Source organism: Gorilla gorilla, chromosome 17, assembly GCF_029281585.2.
Source record: "Gorilla gorilla gorilla isolate KB3781 chromosome 17, NHGRI_mGorGor1-v2.1_pri, whole genome shotgun sequence".
Taxonomy (NCBI): Eukaryota; Metazoa; Chordata; class Mammalia; order Primates; family Hominidae; genus Gorilla; species Gorilla gorilla.
Window position 1 is genome coordinate 41,112,087 of NC_073241.2, and position 23,399 is coordinate 41,135,485.

Genomic DNA, 23,399 nt, shown 5'->3' on the forward strand with positions numbered 1-23,399 from the left:
GTCATATTCAACTGCAGCTTAAAGAGAATGCTCCGCAGAGAGTGGTGGCTCACGCCTGTAATCCCAGGACTTTGGGAGGCCAATGTGGGTGGATCACGAGGTCAGGAGTTCAAAACCGGCTTAGCCAACATAGTGAAACCCCATCTCTACTAAAAATGCAAAAACTTAGCCAGGCGTGGTGGCAGGCGCCTGTAATCCCAGCTACTCGGGAAGCTGGGGCAGGAGAATCGCTTGAAACCGGGAGGCAGAGGTTGCAGTACGCCAAGATCATGCCTTTACACTCCAGCCTGGGAAACAGTGTGAAACTCCGTCTTAAAAAAAAAGAAAAAAAAAAAGAATGCTCTTCACTCCTGAGATGTTTTTACAAATCCTGGAAGATAAGCATAATTTCTGAAGGCTCAATAACCACTACTGGATGATCATGTCAACTATAAATATATTAGTGAATTGGACTGATCTTAATCAAGAAAAAATTTCTCAAAGTAACAGACTTAACATTTTTATAACTTATAAATTTCAACTTAAGTTCTTGAGTAAAAAAGACCCAGTTAGAGATATTCTGGCAACAACTTTTTGAAGTGTTTTCTTAACTCGATATTTAAGATATCTACACTTACATGTAACATACATGAAAGTATCTAATAGTATCTAGCGTACAGAAGCTCAACAGAAGTTCTTTTCCTTGATTACCAAGTAACTTCCAAGTAGTGAGAATTAAACTCTGGTAGAAAGGATTTGTTTTAACTCAGAGGTTCCAAGACTACTATAGAACACTGGAATGCAAGCCAAGGCTTTATTCCTAGTTGCAATATTCTTGTGCAAATTATGGTAGGAAATGTGTTATGAAATTTTAATTTTCTTATCTAATTGTCTTTATCATCATTAACTATTACAACTAATTTTTTTTTGGAGACAGTATCACTCTGTCTCCCAGGCTGGAGTGCAGTGGCTCAATTTTGGCTCACTGCAACCTCCACCTCCTAGGTTCAAGCAATTCTCCTGCCTCAGCCTCCCAAGTAGCTGGGATTACAGGGGTGCGCCACCACGCCCAGCTAATTTTTTGTATTTTTTAGCAGAGAGGGGGTTTCACCATGTTAGTCAGGCTGGTCTCAAACTCCTGATCTCAGGTGATCTGCCGGCCTCAGCCTCTCAAAGTGCTGGGATTACAGGAGTGACCTACTGCACCTGGCCCATTACCACTAATTATTAAAGCTGTACAAGGAATGTTTTTAATGTTTACCTCTACTCTGTTTCAGAACGGGTAAACAGAATAGAAAGTTGTGTACAATATGAATTTGGTGGGAGAAAATAGAAGTGCACGTCTCTCCTTTCTCTTCCTTTAGGTTTGCTAATGCTTCTCTTTCATGAGTGAGTTTCAAAGGAATCTAACATTACTCCAGATACTTTTAACCTGGATTCAATCCATGGCTCAGTATCATCAGATTAGCTGACAATCCTTGTTTTGCCTACTGAGCTGTGAGGTTCAAAAGAGAATCAGATGTAAAAAGCACTGTGCGAACTACAAAGCACTGTAATTTTTAAGTTACTATTTTTCTTTTGAGAGTCAGTATAGCTATTTCTAGGCAGAAAAGACAGCCACAAATGGTTTTTTTTCTCTATTAGAAGTCAGAATGCTGACAAAACTCCTATGTAGGAGTAACAATCTGAAATCTGAGAAGCTATAGAGTTCTATTGTAACTCTTTGCTATTGTTACAATAAGAGACTATATAGCAAGGTAAGGTGGCTAAGACCTGGAATCCCAGCTACTAGGGAGGGTGAAACAGGAGGACTGTTCGAGGTCAGGAGTTCAAGACCAAGACCAGTCTGAGCAACATAGTGAGACCTTGGCTCTAAAACAAAACAAAACAAAAACAAACAAACAAAAAACCCACTATTCATTTTAAAAGGTTAACAATTCCCCAATCTATGCATATTATTAGAGATTATTAATCTTAATTGTCAAAATAAGATAGTTAACAGACATAAGGTAGTTAAAAATGTACTTATTGCTAACATTTGTGTTATTTTTTTCCCAGTTATGGCCTGAATACATACTGAGAACCAGAAAGGTAAACTATTACATATTTTGAAACAATTTTAGCCCAATAAACAGATGTTAAGGAATTTGCCAAAGATGACATAATTTTTAAATTTTTAGAATTTTTTTTAAAGCCAAAGAAAAAGAAATGACTTCCACCCTGTAACTTTCAGCTTCATAATCTACGTCAAGTTGGAAGCATCTCCACGTTACAAGTGAATTTTCTAAGGACTTATGTTTGAATTTAAGTTTCTTAGAATTTTGGAGGATCACACTAATCAGAAAACCTGGTCTTGGATACTGTTTTCTAAGCTGGACAAACTCAGCAAATTTTCTATTGCTGGATCTATTCCCTTATGAAAGTCCTAAATGAGTTTGGTTAGTTTTTTCTTCAGTCACTGTGATGAAAGAATGTCTCTTTAGAAGAATGATAGCAATAGCAAAGTGGAATTTGTTAGGATAGCCTCATATCCATGGCCCTTTCTGTATCTGGTAAGAATAATGTGCTCTGACAACTAATATAAAACCACCACCACCACCACCACAGCAACAAGTATATCAGCATCTCATAAAAAGGGTTGCTGGCCTATGTTCTATGATTCCCATAAGGTACTTCTTTTCTTTTTTGACCACCCAGAAGGTAGAATAGCTGGCCCCCAAACATTTTTCATGAAATCTGAAATTTAAGAATCCCCGCCTTCAAACTCTTCGAAAACCAACACTCTTAATTAGAGGCAGAGCAATGGTTAATAAAACAGGATAATGAAATCTATTATTTAGTGTGTAAAATCTATACATCACATAACTGTTCACAGCCTCAGTTTCCTCTCCGTTTTACAAGGTTATTATGAAAATTACCTGAAATGTTTCACTTAAAACACAAATTTGCATATTCTAAGTGTTCAGCAAATATTATCTATGATTATTATAAGTACCTTTATTTTCAAGACTATAAAAACTCCGATAATCTATGTAATACTACAATACTGAGGTTGGTTTCCAGGATTATCAATTGAAAGCACTAAGAGGTTTCAAACTTAACAGCAAAGGCAAACAAAAACTGTTTTAACATTTCTAAATATTTCAGATATACGAGATAACCTTAACACGAACTATTCAAAGCTGAGTTTTTAAAGGAAATCATCTCCCTTTTGCGTACCTGAAAACTAGCAAGAGTCAAATAAATTAACATTGCTACTAAGATTACTTTCACTATTACTTTTAAAAAGCCACTGTCTGTTACAGAAACAGATTATGAATGTATGAGTATACATGAGAATATTTTCAAATGCTAAAGAAACTTCATATTCTCCAGGGAAAGTCAGACTAATAACTGCAATATTTAAAATGTTCATAAGCAGCTTAACTAAGGTTAGAACTAAGTGGGGATCAGAAAATGTATCTACAGGAGTTATAATCTGTAAAACAGCAGATGATGAAAACAATAAAGGTAGGGCTACGCAAAAATCCAGGGATCTAAACACCTTGTTACACTTTAAGAATTGTATTTTCTTTAAAAATAACATCACCACGTTGTATAGAAGTTTACAGTGTACAATGTGCTTTCTGAAGTATTCTCATTTGTTCCACATGAAAACATTAAATTATGCAGGAAAATTACCTTTGCAGGTTAAGAAGACAAGGTTATTATTTTTGTATTTTTAAAGTTGCAGCTGATAGAAGGCAAGGTTCTGAAAGTTAATGCGATATGTCAAAAACCACTGTTAGGAAGTGAGGAAGTGATAAATCAAGAATTTAAACCCAGGCCTTCTCACTTATATTTCAATGTTCTTTCCACAACTCCGTAAAACTTCTAAAGAAAGAGGCAAATTAGCATCTTCACAGAAAGAAACCTCTCGGCCAAACCACAGACTAGTTTTTAACTAGCTGCAGACTAGCTTTAAGTCTTTTCACCTTTATTTTCTCATGTGTAAAAATAAAGGAAATGAATAAAGAAAATCAGAGGTCCCTTCCTGTCCCAAGGATAAATCTCAACACTGCACCCTTCACAAGGCACAGGCATCTTACAAATACATGTTTTTAGCAACAAATTCCAAGTCAGAAAGCAGTGTCAATAGCTCTTAAGCAACCTACAGCAATTATTAGACAAATTCTTCATGCCCATCTGATACACGTTACTTTAACATGACTAAGTCTATATACAGAGAGCAGTAGAAACCTCTTATGAACTATGATGGAAATGATTCCATTAACCATCCTCTTTTTGGACTGAAATAATGCTCCTAAAACGTAAGAATGGTTTAAAGAAAAGTTTACGTGTCAGCTAATAGCAAGAAATCAAAATGATATTTTTAAAATCACTCATTTTTTTTTAAGAATAAAAATCTCTTCTCCAACGAAGTGCTTTCCAAATATCCTACCATTTCTCCAATCTACTTCAAAAGAGTATCAGTCATGGTTTTCAACTTCTATAGGGGAAAAAGTTAATATCGACAGCTTGATAAAAGCATCTTCCTTTTAAACTCATTCTACCAGCTGGACACTAGTCTGCAAATAAAATTCAGGCTTTTTTCCCCCTTGGGTATTAACAAACCAATGTAAGTCTGCACAATGTATTTTCAGCTAAATTCTTTCCTCGTCTGAATATTTTTGTTCTCTTCACTCCTCCTCAAATATTCTTCATGGAATACACACCCAGAGATTTCCACTTTCCCAGTTCTGCGTAGTTCATAAAACTATTCCGATAACTAATTCTTACCAACTACTACGAAAACTATGAGATTATGAAAACTATACAAGATTAAGAACATTAAAAGTATCCTACATAAGTACACTTAACACTCATTTTCCTTCCATTTTAACACCTCATCTGTCTCTAAACTAAAACACATAACGAGTTAAACTTGACCTTAGCCAAGATGCCTGTAGAGCTTCAGAAATTTATTCAGTGCCTGTATCAAATATAAAAGATCCTTAAGTAGTAAAACTTTTCTCCCCTTGTCTATAATCTCCAGGGGTAAACATTTCAAATTTTTAAAGGCTCCTGCTTTTAACCCAAATTAAAGATTTTTCTCAACAAGACTTAATATAACGACTTCATCTTACACGGTGGACACTATCTCATTTTGCTTTTAAGCCACTTGGCACCAATAGAGCATATGTTCTGCCAGTTCTGAGCTAATCTCCAGGGAAGGCTTTGTATAACGATTAAAGAAACTCAGATCAGTGCCCAAGATTTTTAACGGCCTACTTGAGCATATGTTTTTTTGTTTGTTTGTTTGTTTTGGTATGTTTTTGCGACGGAGTTTCGCTCTTGTGGCCCAGGCTGGAGTGCAGTGGCACGATCTCGGCTCACTGCAACCTCTGCCGCCCGGGTTCAAGCGATTCCCCTGCCTCAGCTTCCCAAGTAGCTGGGATTACAGACATGCGCCACCACGCCTGGCTAATTTTGTATATTTAGTAGAGACGGGGGTTTCACTATATTGGTTAGGCTGGTCTCGAACTCCTGACCTCAGGTGATCTACCCACGTCGGTCTCCCAAAGTGCTGGGATTATAGGCATGAGCCACCGCGCCCGGCTGTGCATATGTTTTTAACACACAGTTAATTTACGATAAAATAGCTATTTCACTAGCCTTTCTTTATAATTTACATAAACCATGCTAAAATGAAAACGAAATACATGACTGAAGATGCAGGCTCATTTCAACTTTAGGATTAGAGGTAATTCCGAACCACTACATACACAGCACTGGATCTGCAACACACTTCACCTTAGTTCGCAGTTTAACCACGGGTGTCCAGTGGAAATTACAATCCCGGTGACTACACTGCTTTAAATGTTTCCTAAGGTTTCAACGAGTGCAACAGTAACTTCCTATCCCAGACAGCGTCTTACTGTTATAACTAAAACAGCTGTCAGCTAAGCTTCGCATACCTCTTTGTACAACCGTTTATTCAACGCTTTGGGATCTGTAAGGATGCGTCATTCCACATCACTCCTCAAAACGATATCTAAGAACCTGACGTGCTCCAGGGGTCTTGAAGCATCACAAGTGGGCACTTGAAAAACGATGACGGGAACTGCCTGTCCAATGCGGCAAGGTTATTTTACACTGGCATTTAAGACAGAACCGTAGAGTGGCTGCTCTTTCCCCGGACACTACTAAAGCAGCAATTTCCCCTTCTTGCTTTCATCCACTTCTCCCAGGACCCGGGTACCTCCGACGCTCCCGGCCCGAGCGGCCGCGGCAGACTCCCCGGCGTCGGCGCACGCTCCGCGGCTGGCGGCGGGAACGCGCGGCGGGCCGGGCGCGCCCCCGCCCCCGCGGGTCCGACCGCGGCACGCCAGCGGCGCCCTCTCGGCCGCGCACACTCACACTCGCACGCACACGCTCCTCCGGCCCCGCCATGTTCCGGGAGGCGGCGGCAGCCCAGCCCCGCCAGCCGCGGTGAGGGGCGCCCGCGACGAGGCCAGCTCGCGGCCCTCCGCCCGGCCCCCGCCCCGCCCCGCGCGGCGCCCCCGCCCAGTTGGCGGCTCCCACCTGCGCCGCGGCTCCTCGCGACGCCGGGAGGGGCGGCGGCGGCAGCGGCGGCGGGCGGGGCCCCGGCGGACCCGCGCCGGGGGGCACTAACGGCCTGTCACTGTCAGGCGAGCTACGGCTCGGGCCAGGCTGGGCGGGCGGCGCGTCGGGACCGGGTGGGGCGGGCAGGGCGCGTCCCCTACCTTGCTCTGGGGAGGGGGAACGGGAGCAGCGCAGAACTGAGGGGATCTCCTCCCAGGCGCCGGGGACAAGCTCGAAACCGCGCCCCTCCTTCCTCCTTTCCTGTCGCCACGCCCCCCTCACCCGTACGGACCCGAGGCAAGGCCGGCGCAGGAGGCTTCACCCCCAGAACGAGTGCTTCGGCGTAGCCGTCGCTGTCGTTGTCTTCGTCGCCGCTGCAGCCGCCTGTAAAGCCGCCGGAGCCGGGCTTGAAAACATCTCCGGTCTCGGTCCGTCTCTCACCACAGCCTCCTCGCTCCCAGGACAGCGTCGCCCCGCGATTGGCTGCGACGCGAGCACGTGACACCCGCGGACACGTGACTACCGCGGGCACGGGACGGGCGGCGTGACCGCCCCGCCCCCCGGCGCCCGCCCCTCTTGCTGCTCAGCGAGGCTCCGCGAGCCGCAAGGCGGGGAAGCGGGACGTACCAAGCGGCAGGCGGCGGAGGGGTGCAAGCCGGAACTCCGCCCTTCGTGCTGGTCGGTCTCCACGCCCCACTCGGACTAGTGTCACCGCCTCCCCGCCGCAGACACTATCCGATAAAGGAGGGGGAATCAAAGGCTGGGCGAAGAGGCAGGGCAGGCGCCGGTGACGCTGCTGGGCAAGCGGGCTCTGCAGTAGCATTTGTGGCGACCGTGGCAGTGGCTGTGACTGGAAGCTTCTGGAAATGGCGGCGATGAGGACCCCCACATAGGGTATTCACCTGTTATTTTTACACGGGGTGGGTGGACGAGCGTGATCCAACTCAGGCAAAATGACGCTGCGACCGCAGCCCGAGGACTAGGCGAAGTTCCCTCGCTAAGCCGGCGGCGGCCGTCTGGCCCCGCACCAGGCCCGAGAAGCTGCACTTACGCCCAGAGCCCGCGGCCCCCCGCCTCAGGTGGGGCCCTGGGCCCCGCCCCGAAAGCGCGGTAGCGTGCACCTGCCCTGGGACCAGGGGGTCTAGAGCGCGTCCCCTCCCAGCCACGCCTTCCAGTGGCCTTTTTAAAGAGGAATTCAGTGCACCCTCCCACACGTAGTGTTGGGGATTTGAGAGGGAGCTGCTCAGGAACTAGGAAGGGTGCCGGAGGAAAATTGACCGTCGCAGCGTGGCAGCAGCGTGTACTCACTCCCTTCTGGGCGCGTTATTTACGTAGAGGTTAATCTGCAACAACAGCGTCTGTTTATGACTTAGTGCATGCAGTTACAAGTTTATGTTACACTGTCCTTTAACGTCTGGATGAACTGAGGGTTCAGGTGTGATCACAGCAGATGAAGTGACATTCAGACCTGACAGGGACGGCGAGGTCCCATCAGATTACTATATAAAGCATAAACCTGCATTAAAGATCAGGAGTTTTTCCTTTCCTGGGTTCCTGATTTCTCCCACCTACAAATCTTTAGGGTCAACAAGACTAGAAAAAGAGCACCTTATGGCTAGAGGTGGAATAGTGTTACATTTAACTTGGTTATTTATGATGTGAAATACAAAGAAAAAAACAGTCGCCTATGAGAAAGGAGAGCTCCAGGGTAGGACATTTTCATTGTTACTTTTTTGTGCCACTTGGAAAATTAACTGTTGTTTACCTTCTCTCAATTAAAAAAAATCTTAAAGACATACTTAAAAATAATCGTTATAGCCGAGCGCAGTGGCTCACGCCTGTAATCCCAGCAATTTGGGAGGCTGAGGCGGGCAGATGGCTTGAGCCCAGGAGTTTGAGACCAGCCAGGGCAACATAGTAAGACCCTGTCTCTAAAAAAATATATGAAAATTAACCAGGCTGGTGGCGCCTGCCTGTGCTCCCAGCTGCTCAGGAGGCTGAGGCCAGAGTATTGCAGTGAACCAAGATCACACCACTGCACTCCAGCCTGGGGACACAGCCTGTCTCAAAAAAAAAAAGCATAATTACTAGTGAATAGTCTGTTTCAAGTACAGGTGACTTTGAGAAATCGAGGATTAGATTAATATAAATTATTCATGCATTAAAGCTGGCTAATGCAAAACTAATGTACTACAGATAATTTCTTAAATACACAAAAGGGTTTATCCTTTTTTCTAAGTTGTAATATCCATACCACTGCAGAGTACATAATCATACTTCCAATCCCTTCACCCAATTATTTTTTGTATACTTGCAGTGTCAGAATAGCTAAGGATAATGTCAAGTGTTTTGGACCTTTCTTTTTTAAAAATGGTAATGCTTAAGCCGGGCGTGGTGGCTCACGCCTGTAATGCTTGCAGTGAGCCGAGATCCCGCCACTGCACTCCAGCTTGGGAGACAGCGAGACTCCGTCTCAAAAAAAAAAAAAAAAGTAAGGCTTCTAGAGACAACTACCATATCCTCCTTAAACCTACAGTGTGCTTGAGGTCTTACCAGTTGGAAATACAGTAACAATTATGTGTTTTAAATAATGTTTAAAGGGAGCACTGACAAAGTTTATAGAAAGATCATGTTAACTTAAAACTTGGCTGTGGCTAAAGATGGGAAAGCAAAACATTTGAAATTTAACCAAATGTTTACTTCACAGTAACCTGATCTTGATAAAAGCGATCTGGAAATTGAAAATGGGTGACACTAGAGTAACTGTTAACTAGATTATGTAATGATGTCTTCACAGCCATAGATAGAAGACTTTAAAATGGTCCTCTGTCATTATGACATAATACTTCGAGCTGCAAGTTGCTACGGTTAGCATGAGGATGTACACAGAGCAGAATAAACAAATAAAAAGTTTACGTAGACTGGAAGTCCATATTTTATTTCTCTAGTGACATATTTACAGTTCAATATAAATTAAAGGCCTGCTTGTACACCAAATCCAGGTCCCTTGGGTGGTTCAGTCAAAGAGGTAAGACCTCCAGCTGGCTCACAAGAGAAGCGTCCACTCCTGAAATGAAAAGTAATATTAAATTATTAATGATTAACATTTGTAAATTTTTACTTAAATTGTAATGGTTACCTCACAAGAGCCCAGTTAAGTAACTATTTTTACCCTAAGAACTAGCATAGATTATTTAATTCAAACATTTCAACTGATGCAAGATTTTCTCTTCCTAAATTTAAATATGGAAAAACATCAGACTTCACCATAAACATAAAAAATACAAAAGTAGCCCTAATAATAGTTCCTATTTACTGAGCAGTATGCATACACTAGCTCATTGAATCCTTACAATGCCACAAGACAAGTGATACTGGCTTTATTTTACAGTTAGAGAAACCAAATTTGGGAGATTCAGCATCTACCCAAGAATCAAAGCAAAGAACTACGGCAAAAATACCCAACCCCAGAGAACATTTTTAAAAACCATGTTTTAATAAACTAGAGCACTGTATTTCTTTTTAGAGTTGAATTTTATTTAGATCAAGATCCACAGTCACAGTGAATAGAGGGAATACACACACTTATACATTGTATTTGGAAATAGAAACTGGATTCCTTGAGGAAATATGATTTGGGACAATGTCCCTTAGAAGCAGCGAAGTCAAAATCAGTTTGTATTTATGTATTATAAAGACTATATTAGTAGTAGTAGTTTTCTGAAAAAAGTTTCCAAATCAGGATGGCCATAGCAGCCACAAAAGGAAGCAAACAAGAAGTCCTGATGGAGCAGTTTATGAAGACAGGCAGCATAGAGGGAGAAGAACCTGTCTGTCAACCCCACACACGCTTTCCCAGGTAATTGCTCACCTCTGCCCTGTCTGACCTGTTTCTAGAGCCCAGCTCAGACTTACTGTATGTCACCCCTCCACCACTATTCCCTGGCTTTGCTAATTTACCTGTTCCTGCCACAGATTTACCTAAAGAAAGAACTTGTTCAGTTTATATCTTTTCAACCCCCTCTGGCTATGCCCTTCACATTGTGTCATCAATCCTTTAAGTCTGTTCTTTAGAGCCCTAGGGAATCATTTTTTATTGGAGCCAGGAAAGTGACACCACATAATATAAGATCTTTCAAGATGTCACAGCATATAATACAAGTTACTAAGTAATGAACAATTATCTACAAAGTCAGAAATTAGTTAATATCTTTGGATTATAGGTCTTGTTCACTACAAAAACAGATCAAAAAGCAGTCATTGTATACTGTAAGAGCCTGAAACTTGTAGAGTAAGCAGCAAAATGATACTTAACTTTAAAAAAAAGACAACAGTATTATATTTTGCAATTTTTAAATTTATTTATTATTTTTGAGACAGGGTCCCACTTTGTCACCCAGGCTGGGATGCAGTGATGCGATAATGGCTCACTGCAGTCTTGACCTCCCAGGCTCAGGTGCTTCTGTCACCTCAGCCTCCCACGTAGCTGGGACTACAGGTGTGCGTCACCATGCCTGGCTAATTTTTGTATTTTTCGTAGAGACAAGACCTCACCATGTTGCCCTGGCTGGTCTTGAATTTGTGGGCTCAAACAATCTGTCCGCCTCAACCTCCCAAAGTGCTGGGATTACAGGTGAGCCACTGTGCCCGGCCTGTAATTTTTTATGTTACTTATTGATAGGCACCACTGCTGCTCTTTAAATGTCAATGAAATTATTTTGGAGAAACTTTCTTCACCTTTACTAGGTTTCTTCTTACGGTTTAAGCTCAGCTACCTCTTCTTTTCTGCCTAAAACTTTTCTCTTGATCAAATATCAGAATGGAATATGATTTAAAAGTTTCATTTTAGACGTCTCCTGAAAGCTGAGCATTTGGTATCTTAAAGCCTCTTACCAGTTTGGATAGATACGGATCTTCCAAAATTAATAAGCTCCTTAATATTGTTGACACTGTTTATCAACACAAAGGATCAATTTAGGAAGATTATAAAAACTGAAGTTTCTGGAACAATAAATGGGAGAATTAATCGTAAGTACTTCCTGAGTTCTTCACAGGATTATAGAATTTTATATATGGAAGTAATTTTAAAAATAATCTGGTCTAAAGTTTCCTAAAGTTTGTTCCATAAAATGCCAATGTTTTGTTCTATACAATCCCATGGCATTGTATAGAAAAACGGGAGTCCCAGTGATCCAGTATGTCTGGCTGTAAACCTCCCTTCCTCGCCACTCACAGTGTACCTTAAAATACTACAAAGGCTACAAAAATCCTCCAATAAAGCCTATAATTGTTTAATCTACTAAAAATGTAACCCCCCCTTTCATCTGTAAACATGCCTCAGAACACTCAAGAGGCAGTGAGCTAGCCCTATCCACTCACCTGACAGCCACAATTTACACTAGTGTTTTTCACTTACTAAACAAAAAATGATTTTCCTGATATCTCATGCTTAAAATGCCATCTAATAATTACATCTTCACTAAAATTTAAAAAGTATGGTTCGTCAGTCATTCCAACACTATACGTACGTGTACCATTTTAACTTATTTGCATTCTAGAAAACTTGGCCTTTCTGTAAACTTTCATGGCTTAAAGTACTTTATATAGACAAATTACTTTATAAAAGTTTAGTGCTTATCTTTTTACTATTGCTGAGATATATCCAGCACTGTCCCTACTTTTAGTATAAAAAACCAAAAGTGATGTTATTGTCTAGAGTCATCTACCAACCGCATTGGAACTGTAGCCTAGCTCTAAATATGAAGAATTAAAATTGGATTTAAAATGAGTTATAAACTAATCCACACTAAAAAATTTCTACCTATTAGTAACCTGAAAACAAGTTTAGAATTTTTCAGTACTTTAAATTCACTGAAAATAAGAACAATCTCAGCACAAAAATATTTAGTAATGTCAAGATTAAGAGACTACAGCTGACCCTTGAACAACACAGGTTTGAACTGCATGGGTTCACTTGTACATGGATTTTCTTCAGCCTCTGCCACCTCTGAGACAGCAAGGCCAACCCCTCCTCTTCCTCAGCCTATACAACATGAAAATGATAAGACTTGTATTATGATCCACTTAATGAAGAGTAAGTATATTTTCATTATGATTTTAATAACATTTTCTTTTCTCTGGATTATGGTAAGAATACAGTCAGTATATAATATACACAACATGCAAAATATGTGCTATGTTATTTGTTAAGGCCTTCAGACAACTGCAGGCTATGAGTAAAGTTTTGGAGGAGTCAAAAGTTACACACAGATCTTCAACTGCATGAGCAATCAATGTCCCTAACGCCCATGGTGTTCAAGAGTCAACTGTATTATCTTACCACTGCTTTAATATTTTCAGTGGTCATTCACCAACGATAATACAAAAGCAGTTTTGAACCACATATAGACATCAGTCTTTTACTAATTTTGGCCAGGGTAAGACCTGGCAGTGGTACTCAGGAATCAGTTGCTATTGAACCAGTTTAATTCCTCTCGGTTTTTCATTACAGAGACGCACAATTAGTACCTCTTTCAAAGAGCAGAGATATTTATTATTAAAATACCAATAAAAAAGAATTAGCTTTGGTTAATTTAGAGTAACTATATTATGGTTATTGCTCTCCCAGTCTCTGTCATTATCCTATATATCCAAGATATTGAGTAAGTAAAGTGAAAAGTTCTTGTTTTCATATGCTGACAAGACATTCTAGTATTGCTATGTCCAAATACAAGCTTTATATAATACAGCATTGGTGGATGCTTGCAATTATTGAAACCTAAGTAGACTTTTGTCTGCTTTTTAAATAAGAGGTAGTAAGTAAAAAAAGAGATTCAGACACAAATAATTTTGAAGTATTTGGCTCAAATCCAGAACACTGTCAAGAAAATCTCAGCGAAAAACTATTCATGATTACTGATAAGTAACATCCCTATTATTATCAGATGTTGTTGAAAATGCTTAACTGAGTACTTAGTTCCTGCTTATTGTTAAAATACAATGTTATAGTACCTCATATTACAAATAACAGATTTTAATTTCACCCCGATAATGTCATCCAGATTTATAACTTTAAATACTACCCTTAGTAACTGATGAATCCCCAATTTGTGTTTCCAGCCCTAACCTATTCCCTATATTCCAGGTTCGTATCTACCTATCAGCATCATACCATGGATGTCTTAACAGGCATCTCAAACTTACTATGTCTAAAACAAAATTTGACTTTTCTTCCTCAAACTTGCCCTACCACAAATCTTCTCTATTTTTGGTAAAGGAACCTCAGAGATGCTCAAGCCAAAAAGCTGAAAATCACTCATAAATCCTTAGTCCCACACATCTACTAAATTCTAATCTCCACATAGCAACTATGTCAGTATTTTAAGATTGCTCATTTCATTCCCTACTGAAAACATTCCAACAACAGTTTTTATTATATTTAAGATTCGGCCCAGATTACTTATCTGGGCCCTTATCTCCTCTGACCCCTTCCACTGCTTTCTTTCTTGAGCACCTCACTGCAGCCATACTGTTACCTTACTTTTCTTCCAGGACCCTGATAACATCCTCTTTCCCCTCCCTGGAACATTGTTCCTTCAGCTCTTTACATGGTTCCCTCTAGCTCTTCATTCAGGTCATGGCTCAAATGTTACCACCTCTAAGAGGCCTCTCCTCACTAAATTTACTCCCTATCTATCCCCTAACCCTGCTACATTTTATTGTGTAGCCTTTTTATCACTCGCATATTACACTAATCATCTGTCTCCATCACTAGAAGATATATGAGAACTTTATCTTGTTCATAATTGTATTCATAACCTAAAATAATGCCTGACACACAGCAGGCACTCAAAAAAATTTGTGAAAAAAATTACTGTTGAGTATTTAATGTAATGTGACATAACAAAGTAGACAAAGCAGCTATCAATTTGTGTGGCAGGAGAGTAATACTAGATTAATATGAACCATAGATCCCCCAGTTCACAAGAAGCAAAGCAGAAGATTCTAAACGCCAAAGTGGCCGGGCGTGGTGGCTCAAGCCTGTAATCCCAGCACTTTGGGAGGCCAAGGCAGGCAGATCACTTGAGGTCAGGAGTTCGAGACCACCCTGGCCAACATGGTAAAACCCCGTCTCTACTAAAAATACAAAAATTAGCTGGGCATGGTGGTGGCACGTTCCTATAGTCCCAGCTGCTCGGGAGACTGAGGCAGGAGAATCGCTTGAGCCTGGGAGGCAGAAGTTGCAGTCAGCCGAGATCACACCACTGCACTATATAGCCTAAGTGACAGAGCAAGACTCCATCTCGGGGGTGGGGGGGGGGAGTGGGGGGGAGGAAGCCCAACACCAAAGTTATGACTATAGAATTCAAAACATCTAATCAGAAGAGAGGGGCCATCTAAAGAACCCAAGTGGATTTCACAAGAAAATCTGCACTTGAGATATTCTTTAGAGTACCCAAAAGGTGAAAGAAGTTATGGGCTGAAGTACAAACCTAAGAATAGTATGAAATTTATTTTAAAATACCTGAATCCTAAAAAGCAGATGAAGCTTGTGGAAAATATTATGAAATTTGTACTTTTTGGGGGGACAGTGTCTGTTTAAAGCAAGAATAAGTAAGGGATAGGAGCACTAGCTAAGAAAGATACTGTAATGATAGATGACTAAAGGTTTTACTTCAGTTGCCTTCATAAAGGAAAATGATTTTTCACCAGGGAAATGATTTACCTCCTAAAAAAGGGGGTATACCCAAGAAAGTGAGGAATTAGGAAGAAAATGCCAACACTGTTTAAGCAAATTCAATTCTATAGGCTCAGGTTGTTAAGAACAGTATACGTTTCTTAGAAAAGAAAGTAATGGTCAACAGCGGCCAGCTAGCATTTACTAAAGTTATCCTGAACTGACCTCATTTTCTCATTAAGTAGGGTATTATTAGTAGTTTTAGAGAGCAAACTCTAGAACCACTCATACCCTCTTAGTAATTCTACTTCAGGGAATTGTTATTTATAATAAAGCTTAAGAAAAATATTTTAAAACGGGAGTAAGAGCACATCACAGCTGTTTTAAAACATTAGAATACCGTATGGACATCAAAACCTCCAAATGTGCTGAGGGAAGGAAAAATTTATATACATAAACAAAAAATTTGAGGGATTATGACTAAAACCATGCAAACATTTGCTAGTATTAAGAGAGAATTTTGAGTGATTGAACACATATATGGAATAAGGGTTTGTTTAAAAGTGAAAATCCAAGTTCATAACTGAAAGGTAAGTAATTAATGTAACACAAGTATGGGACGGGAGCAACCTGGATAAATAGTGAACAGAAAAAGATCTAGGTATTATGAAGTGCAGTTAATTGTGTAATGTCTCTGAAGTAGGAGTTGATGTAATTAGGCAGACTTATTACAAGCATAATGTCTGGAACAAAGGAGGCAGTCCCACAATGCTCTGCTGCTCAGTATGTATCTCAAAATACCATGATTAGGCCGGGCGCAGTGGCTCATGCCTGTAATCCCAGAACTTTGGGAGTCTGAAGCGGGCAGATCACGAGGTCAGGAGATCGGAGACCATCCTGGCTAATACGGTGAAACCCCGTCACTACTAAAAATACAAAAAATTAGCTGGGCGTGGTGGCTGGCACCTGTAATCCCAGCTACTCGGGAGGCTGAGGCAGGGGAATCACTTCTACCTGGGAGGTGGAGCTTGCACTGAGCTGAGATTGTGCCACTGCGCCACTGTACTCCAGACTGGGTGACGGAGTGAGACTCCGTCTCAAAATATAAATAAATAAAAAAGACAACCATGATTAGTTTAAGCATCACATTAAAGCATTAAATAGTCACTAGCCAACTAGAAAACCCACAGAGGGAGACCAAAGCTATGTCATGAGAAAAACAATGAAACAATTGTGGATATTCCATCTGAGAAAAAGATAAGGGCAAGACAGGGTAGCTATTTCAAGTAATTGAAGAGCTGTCATTTGGAAGAGGTACTAAAATTATCTTTTGTTGATTCAAAGGGCAGAATTGGATTTTTAGGTAGAAATTGGAGATGGTCTTTGGGTCAATCTTCTATCAGTATGAACTTTTAAATAATGGAATAGATTTCTATTTGTAGTAAAATTTCCTTCTCTATAAATATTCAGGTAGGTATCAGATGATTATCAGACAGGGTTTTAGAAAAAAAATTATTCTTGCTCTAGATGAGATTCATATAGATAATACTATCCAAAGCTCCTGCCAATTCCTATGAACTTAAGATATAAAATTTTTTAAATCAAGTTTATTTGAAAGATTAATTTAGGTGAGCCACTAAAACTTCCTATATATAAATAAAGCATACCTTGGCCCAGGTTTTGGGATTTTGCCAGCCTTGAGCTCATCAATAATTTCTTCAATATCCTTAGCTGTCAAATCCTCCTGGAAAAAAAATTAACAATAGTCATATTGAAATTACTTTCTTTTATATCGATATATTTATAGAGACAAGGTCTCACTATGTTGCCCAGGCTGGTCTCCAACTCCTGGGCTTAAGCAATCCTCCTGCGTCAGCCTCCCAAAGTGCTGGGATTACAGGTATGAACCACCACGCATGGCACAAAATTACTTTCTACTGCTGAAATCTGTAAATCCCTAATGCCGGTGATTTTATTGTCTGTCTCAGCTCACAAGATAGTTACCAAGGCATCAACAATTAAGTAACTCCTATATATAGTACACACTGCTAAATATAATATGCAACAAGAGCCTGCAGCTGAAGAGGCAATACAGAATATTGCTCTGAATTGAAACATATTTGCATTTGAGTTCTGGCTCTATCACTTACTAGCTAGTAATCTTGGACAAGTTACCCGGCCTCCCCAAGTTTGTTTGTTTATTTGTAAACCTAATTCAGCATGTTTTTGAGGATGAGAAAATATATAAAGTAGAACAGTGTCAACGTACATACTAAATAAATGCTGTATTATTGAAGAAACAGTAAGGTACTAAGTAGCTGCAGTAACTTGTTAAGTAGATGCCTAGTTAGATCTATCCCTAAAGATCTAACTACTGCTAACTGAAAGAATACCTATCTCAAACAAATTCATCTACAGGCTACTATATTTAGACTTAACAATGCTTCACACAAAGCCTTGACTGTCTAATTCCTATTTAAATCAAGAAATAAGTACCCAGACGCCAAATTCTCAAGGAAAACCAAAGAAAGAAAGTGGAACATCAAGCAAACTTTGCTTCAGAGTTTCAAAGCTTAGAGGGGCAAGGGACCCAGCCAGCCCCCAGAGAGTCTAACAAGAGACCATGTAAGCTACACAAAGTTAAGGTCCCCAAAAGCTTTAACCTCATTATAAGAGTAAACTGTCCCTCAAAGAAAACTGCTAGTCTGGAACCTTTCACACCGGAGGAACAGAGGCCTAGGGTATAAGGAGAGGGGCTTTTCTGGGGCCAGCAGTACTGCCAGGAGCAGGAGAGAAACAAAGCAAATCCCCTCTTAAAAGAAAATCTACCTTAAGTACAATCCCTCCAAAATTTCCATTAACAAATTTCTAAGAAATATGAGCTAACAAGGTATCTTGAATGAAAACGGTGATATAATTAGGGTAGCAAGCAACTTTTAAAGAAATAACTAGAAAACGCCATATATATGGATATTAAGAACATTTTTAGAAACTTACAGGTCAAAGAAATCAAAATGAAAAACAAAAAAAACCAGAAACGCTCAATCAAAAACAAAAAAGACTGCAAAACTTGTGAGATCCAGCTGCAGTACTTAGAGGTATGATACCATCTCTATAAAATTTTTTTAAAAAGCCATACAACATATTAGTATAGCTGCATACATATATAGACACAATTTATGATAATGGTTATCTCTGGGGATAAAAGGAAGAGAAAAAGATTTGGGATGGAGTATTTCACCTGTATCTGTAGCTTATTTCTATAAATAATGATGATGATGATGATAGTATCTGAAGTAAAATGTAGCAAAATATTACTCTCAGTTAAGTCCTGATAGTTGGCTACACTAGGATTATTTTCTGTATTAATATCCAAATTATTAAATTTTTCATAATCTAAAGTTTTAAAATTTGTCTTCTGAAGTTAAATGCAAAAATCTTTAAAGAATTTTTTTAAACCTGGATATTTATGGTAACCATTTCTTCTAAATGAGTAATTCAGAAACCAACATCTAAGGACACAAAATCAAATATTTAAAATGTTTAATATGACATCATACAACTTTAACTTGTATTACCTGAAATACTCACATAGTAATTGTCATTTATTTGAACCATTGGTGCGTTCACACAGGCCCCTAAACATTCCACTTCTATAAGAGTGAAAAGTTTGTCAGGTGTAGTCTCCCCAACCTTTATTCCTAAAAATACAAATAAACACTCTTAAGGACCAGGTTATATTTTAATAGTCATTTGGTTTAAAAAAAAAAAAAAAAAGAATTTTTATAGAGGTATATTAAAAGTTTAAGACTATTAAGTTTTTTAAAAAGAGGCCAGGCGCAGTGGCTCACGCCTGTAATCCCAGCACTTTGGGAGTCCGGGGGGGGGGCGGATCACAAGGTCAGGAGATCTAGACCATCCTGGCTAACATGGTGAAACCCTGTCTCTACTAAAAATACAAAAAATTAGCCAGGTGTGGTGGCGGGCGCCTGTAGTGCCACCTACTCGGGAGGCTGAGGCAGGAGAGTGGCGTGAACCCAGGAGGTGGAGCTTGCAGTGAGCCGAGATTGCGCCACTGCACTCCAGCCTGGGCAACAGAGCAAGACTCCGTCTCCAAAAAAAAAAAAAAAAAAGTTTTTTAAAAAGAAAAAAATCCTAGGCCAGGTGGAGTGGCTCCGTCCTATAATCCCAGCACTTTGGGAGGCCGTGGTGCGAGGATGGCTTGAGCCCAGGAATTTGAGACCAGTCTGGGCAACATAGGGAGACACAGCTCTACAAAAAAATTAAAAAATTTTTTACAGTAGTAAAAATGTTTTACAGTAGTCATGATTGTGCTACTGTACTCCAGCCTGGGTGACAGAGCAAGACTCTCAAAAAAAAAAAAAACAAAAAAAAAAACTCTTTATGTAATTTTAACATTCAAGGAAGTTTTTAGTGGACTTATTCCTTTAAAAGCAATCAAATTTCAGAGGACTCATCACCAGTGTTTACTGTTATACAGCAGTGCATCAGGCTGTATTATTTTCATTTTGATTGTAATAATTAAACTACTAAAATCACAGTCACATTATCAGATTTGGCAAAGACTCAGAAAACTCCTAACGTCAAAGATTATTAAGGGATGTGAAGAAAATGGGTAGTCTCATACATTTAGGGAAGGCATTTGGGAAAAATACGGTAAAGTCTGACCCTACAATTCTACTTGTAAACAATCTCAGCATACAACAGGACAAGTATGCAAAGATGTGTGTACATCAAAGTAACTGTTTGTAACAGAAAAATGAGGCAGGCCAAGCATGGTGGCTCACACCTGTGATCCCAGCACTTGGGAGGCCAAGGTAGGAGGATTGCTTGGGGCCAGGATTTCACAAACCAGCCTGGGCAACATAGCAAGACCCCTCTCTACAAAAACAAACAAAAATCAATTAGCTGGGCTTGGCAGCATGCACCTATAGCTACAGCTACTTGGAAGGGTGACGTAGAAGATCACTTGAGCCCAGGAATTGGAGGCTGCCGTGAGCCATGATCCAGCCACTGCATTCCAGCCTGGTGACAAAGTGAGACCTCAACTCAAAAAAACAGAAAAAAAAAATGAGGCAGACATATATATTGTGCTGTAGAAATACAGCCAAAATAAAGTCTACAAAGCAAGCATACATGTAGTACATTTATATATTTAATAATTAAAATGATATAAAATCTACAACTAATATATCCAATTGTTATCAGGATTTCTACCTTGATGGTGTTGGGGGTGGGGGGTTTGAGCCAACTTCAGCTGTTTTATATATTTCAATACCACCCAGCTATTTTTACAACATGCACATATTACATTAAATAACAAAATATTACTTCATTTGACATATATAGTTAGAAGTGTAGCAATGGCAGTTTTGTAGGGGAAAATGCCCATTTACTTTTAAAATGCTAATTTACTTTTCAAATGCTACTGTAATAATATCTGTTTCAAATTTCCCTTCCCAAAGCATTCTTACTATGCTTGTATCTTATTTGTTCCATGACTTCTTTAGAAGAATATAAAGACAATAATGGGTCACTTTTTAATATACCACATGCTGTCATGGAATAGTAAGTGAAACAGTTTTCTAAGTGAAACAATCTTCTAAACAACGAATATTTTATAACTTCTACAAGCATTTCAAACATACTGATTAAAAAAGAAAAAATTAAAAACTCAGCTTTAACACTAAGAACTGAGGAAGAATACCAAATAGGAAGAAATAAAGATGTGGAAACACAGTAACACAAAATATTACTAGGTAAGTACAGATCCAATAAGATGGCAGAAGTTGGAAATTTTAGATAGAAATGTATCAAATCTAGAGAGACAATTCTACTTTTTATCAGTGTTACAAATATCATGTATTCCCTACCAAGCTTTTTCTGAATGGCCTCCAGTATGCTGTCAGAGTTTCGAAGCATGCAGGGTGTAGTAGTGCAGACCTGAATGTGATACTTTCCAACTGGCTTTCGATTATACATTGTATAAAAAGTTGCTACTTCATATACTCTCATTGGAGGTACTTGTAAAACTTCTGCAACCTAAAATATTAGGACATTTAAAAATAAGATAATTACAGTGTTAGTAATGGAGCTTTAATTATGTTGTACAAAGTATAATTTCAATATTGTCTCAATTTGGTAAAAACAGAAAAGTTCTTCAAGAGCAGAAAACATACTTGTCTTGGATAACTGGGAGATATAAACTCTTCAATTTTTGCAGACAACGTACTTACACTTAAACCATACAGAGCCCGAAAGTTATGGAGTTAACAGCACTTCCTCCTTCTACCCTAGTTCTCACCTCTGTAAAAGGATATTCTTTTTCTCTAAATCTTTAAGTCTTTCACTATTAAGAATTTCTACTTTGATCATGTCAACTCACATTTTATAATCTGTCTAAATGGCAAAAAATTGATGGCCAAACCCCAATAAAAGAAGCAATTAGATTTTTTAAACCCTCACCAATTTTTTCCAAAAAGCCTACATACAAATGGTACAGCAACAGAAAAAAAGGTTGAAAATCAAAGCTCACTATTGGCCCATATTTTAAATATGTAAACTCAAAATTTTATATCTCTATATATATGTATACACATATTATCATACACAATCACACACTCCTCTCCCAGAATCCAGCACACTACTTCTATTTCATATCACAATACTCTTTTGAAAGTTGAATCATATAGTCTAGTACTTTCTAACCCTTCACGTCAAGACATTAATAGAAAACAATTGTTTTGACATTCTGGTGTTCAGGACTAATTAGGGCAAGTCTGTTAGGGAAAACAAGGATTTCTAGCTGTTTGCCAGGGCTGGTCCTTGTCTATCGTGATTTATAATTCTGTCTACAACTTTCTAGGTGACCTATTATCATTAAGACTTACTATCTGGCATTCTTAAAAATTATACATATATCCATATTCTAATATAAAAGAAGAGCGGGCATTTCAGACAAGTATGTTAACTTTCTCATATTAGGAATTCTAAAGGAAATATATTCTCAAAAGACATCTAATCATGGCTTACTTGTGACAGATAAAGTAATTGTGCTATTTCATTCTGCAGTTCTAAATCAAGGATGTATCCCTGAATCTGGGGAGCTCTCTATCAAAATATACATGCTGGAACCCTACCAAAGGAATAATAAATCTGGAATGAGGCTCTGACTGTCTAATTAGGAAAAGACTCCTTCCTGGAATTCTGCACATCTCCCTACACCTTAGTGACGGTTAAATAAATAATTATTAAGCTTCTGGATATTTTTTGTTGTAAGGTTAGGTGTTTCATGGGTTGGGGGGAGGGGCAGTAACATTAAAATAAAAGTCCCAAATGTAAAGTGCAAAGAATCTTGAGTCTATTCTCTATACCCTACACTTCCTGCCTTTCCCCCACACAAATCCAACCCTAAATATAATAGGACAATATATAAATACATATTTTTTAAGAGATAGGGTCTCACCATCTTGCCCAGGCTGGTCTTAAGCTCAAGCAGTCCTCCCACATCAACATCCTGAGTACCCGGGTCTACAGGCATGCACCACCATGCCTGTCTTATTTTTTAAATGTTTTCACTTTCAGTTTCTTATTTATTTTTATTTTGCTCTGCTAACGTGCCACTCAGCAAGATTTCCAACAGGCTTACCATTACTAAAAATATGATTTTTTCAAAATAATAACATTATAATTAGAAACATACACCTAAATCATTATAAAGTTGGCTATTTTAATTTAAAAAAATGTTAAGTAACTTCCCAAGAAATACATAATTTATCGAAGAAATAACCACCTATGTTTACTCAGGATAGTAACTCACTAAACTTGCTTTATAATATTTTTCATAGGGAAAAAATACCAGTGTTATAGTACTATACAATGCAAATAAAATAAAATATCAATAAACTAAATCTAAAATTTGCATTTAGGATTCTATTAGATAAATTGAGGACATTCCTATTCTCTCAGAAAGATGATTGTCTAGCCTAAGAGTTATAACCAAATTAAGTTTAGAAAGTGGTAAGAATGAAGTACAACAAAATCTCTGTTATAGTCAGTCAAGTAGAAAATGCACTGATTTAGAAATGAATTCAGTCCTAGCACTACCGCTCAGAAATCATAACTTAATAATTAGAAG

General features: G+C 39.2%; 2 protein-coding genes and 1 long non-coding RNA gene across 18 annotated transcripts in view; 1 reads left to right on the forward strand and 2 right to left on the reverse strand.

The window, feature by feature from the left end:
• Positions 1–7,045, reverse strand: part of ANKRD12 (ankyrin repeat domain 12) — a 146,644-nt gene extending 139,599 nt beyond the window's left edge. For 3 of the 11 annotated variants that reach the window (XM_019013954.4, XM_004059174.5, XM_055368646.2), the window contains exon 1: positions 6,857–7,028. The gene's annotated coding sequence lies outside the window, so the exon portion shown is untranslated. Of the gene's footprint in view, positions 1–5,936; positions 6,299–6,543 lie in introns of those variants that run through there. The other 8 variants (XM_063699388.1, XM_055368647.2, XM_055368650.2 and 5 more) reach the window with 6 other exon arrangements.
• A 2,430-nt stretch (positions 7,046–9,475) lies between these two features.
• Positions 9,476–23,399, reverse strand: part of NDUFV2 (NADH:ubiquinone oxidoreductase core subunit V2) — a 31,883-nt gene continuing 17,959 nt past the window's right edge. For 3 of the 6 annotated variants that reach the window (XM_055367962.1, XM_055367965.2, XM_055367964.2), the window contains 4 exons: positions 21,136–21,304; positions 18,833–18,942; positions 16,909–16,985; positions 9,476–9,631 (listed from right to left, as the gene is read on the reverse strand). In XM_055367962.1, the coding sequence (XP_055223937.1) occupies positions 9,538–9,631; positions 16,909–16,985; positions 18,833–18,942; positions 21,136–21,304 (450 nt within the window). In that variant the 3' untranslated portion in view covers positions 9,476–9,537. Of the gene's footprint in view, positions 9,632–11,457; positions 11,566–16,908; positions 16,986–18,819; positions 18,943–21,135; positions 21,305–23,399 lie in introns of all 6 variants that reach the window. The other 3 variants (XM_055367963.1, XR_008673389.2, NM_001279641.1) reach the window with 3 other exon arrangements.
• LOC134757419 (uncharacterized) lies at positions 11,514–22,783 on the forward strand. Its single transcript, XR_010131306.1, has 3 exons — positions 11,514–11,592; positions 12,518–12,658; positions 22,334–22,783. It is a non-coding gene; the product is annotated as an uncharacterized lncRNA (long non-coding RNA).